The sequence below is a fragment of the Halyomorpha halys genome, unplaced genomic scaffold (assembly GCF_000696795.3).
Source record: "Halyomorpha halys isolate HHAL.00 unplaced genomic scaffold, Hhal_1.1 Scaffold1086.1, whole genome shotgun sequence".
In the NCBI taxonomy this organism is placed as follows: domain Eukaryota; kingdom Metazoa; phylum Arthropoda; class Insecta; order Hemiptera; family Pentatomidae; genus Halyomorpha; species Halyomorpha halys.
In genome coordinates this window covers 104,150-105,429 of record NW_027114939.1, presented here as the reverse complement: position 1 = coordinate 105,429, position 1,280 = coordinate 104,150, and the positions used below count along the sequence as shown (strand labels likewise).

The 1,280-nt window shown below is 36.2% G+C and overlaps 1 protein-coding gene across 1 annotated transcript in view; it reads left to right on the top strand.

Annotated features, from left to right (window-relative positions):
- Lerp (lysosomal enzyme receptor protein) overlaps positions 1 to 1,280 on the top strand; it is a gene marked incomplete at its 5' end in the record, with an annotated part of 32,076 nt that overhangs the window by 13,943 nt on the left and 16,853 nt on the right. Inside the window, 1 exon segment of the mRNA XM_014432597.3 lies at positions 19 to 175. Within this exon segment, the coding sequence (XP_014288083.3) occupies positions 19 to 175 (157 nt within the window).

Genomic DNA, 1,280 nt, shown 5'->3' with positions numbered 1-1,280 from the left:
TTAAAATTTTTATTACAGTAATGAGAATTTAGGATTGGCTAGTGAGCATGACGATTTTGAAATAAGTGGCAATAAGATCCGTTTGTACTACAGGAATGGTGGAGTTTGCATTTCAAGTAAGGTGGAAAGTGTATATTCCACAACTATTGATTTCATCTGCAATAAAACAGCATCTGTGAGTTTTATTATTGATTTATATAATGTATAAAATATTATTTAACTCTGATTTGATATTTAGGATAATAAGTTAATGGAAAATCTTGTGGATGGAGTTTAGGACTGGAGGCTACTAATAAGTTAATAGAGAACCTTGTGGGTGGAGCTTAGGCCTGAAGGTTACTAATAAGTTAAGGCAGAACTTTAGGGCGGTGTCGGAAATAGGAGGTAATCAAAGAATTTTTATACGCCCTCACCTGAGGCATATGCAAGGGCTGTAGGGAGATCCATGAGCACATAGAGATCCAGAGACTTCTTCCACACCATCATTTGCATAATCTTCATGAGCATCAAATCTTAAAATTCCTGTCGAAATCACTTTTTGCCGTTAGAGAGATATGTGACCATTGGTGCACTGTAGAGTAACGTTGGTCTCAGGAAACTTTTATTCCTCTAGAGTTTCAAGCAAAGTGAGAGAGCTGGTGAGGTGGTGATGTGAGTATAGCAGTAGAATCGTCTTTTGACCGTTCTCTCCTTTTGGTAGAGGTGATCAGAGAGCGTGAGGTGAAGATTAAACTTCATGTCTTGTTAAACTATTGAGTTTGACTGGGAAATAGTGGTATCAACCATGGATAGTCTTTAGGAGTGTCAATTTTTTATATTGACTTTGTGAGAAGATGACACAGTCTGTTTCAGCCTGGTTTACTGTGATGTTTAGATAACCTTGCTTTCTAACAATCCTCTGCAGACTATTTCGGCCCCTATTTGAAATAAAGTTTTGTTTTTAACAGTGTCTGTGTGGTGGGGTTTTGTTTTTATCTGAAACGTTGTTACATTTTAAAACATCAAAGTAGTGAATGAGTATTGGCTTTATTTGAGTTAATCTGTGTGATATTTAATAGTATTGGAGCAATCAACAAACATTTTCTTAGGATAACCTAAACTCTTCATGTTGTGAGTTTGCTTCCACAGGTATGAAGTAGCATTAATTAGTCAAAATATAAAAATTCTCATGACTAACCACTATTTACCCCCATGTTTCCTACTACTATAGCTACCAAAATAAAATCATGTGTACAATGGAAAACTTCAGACTACTCCCACACACCAACACCAGTGATCAG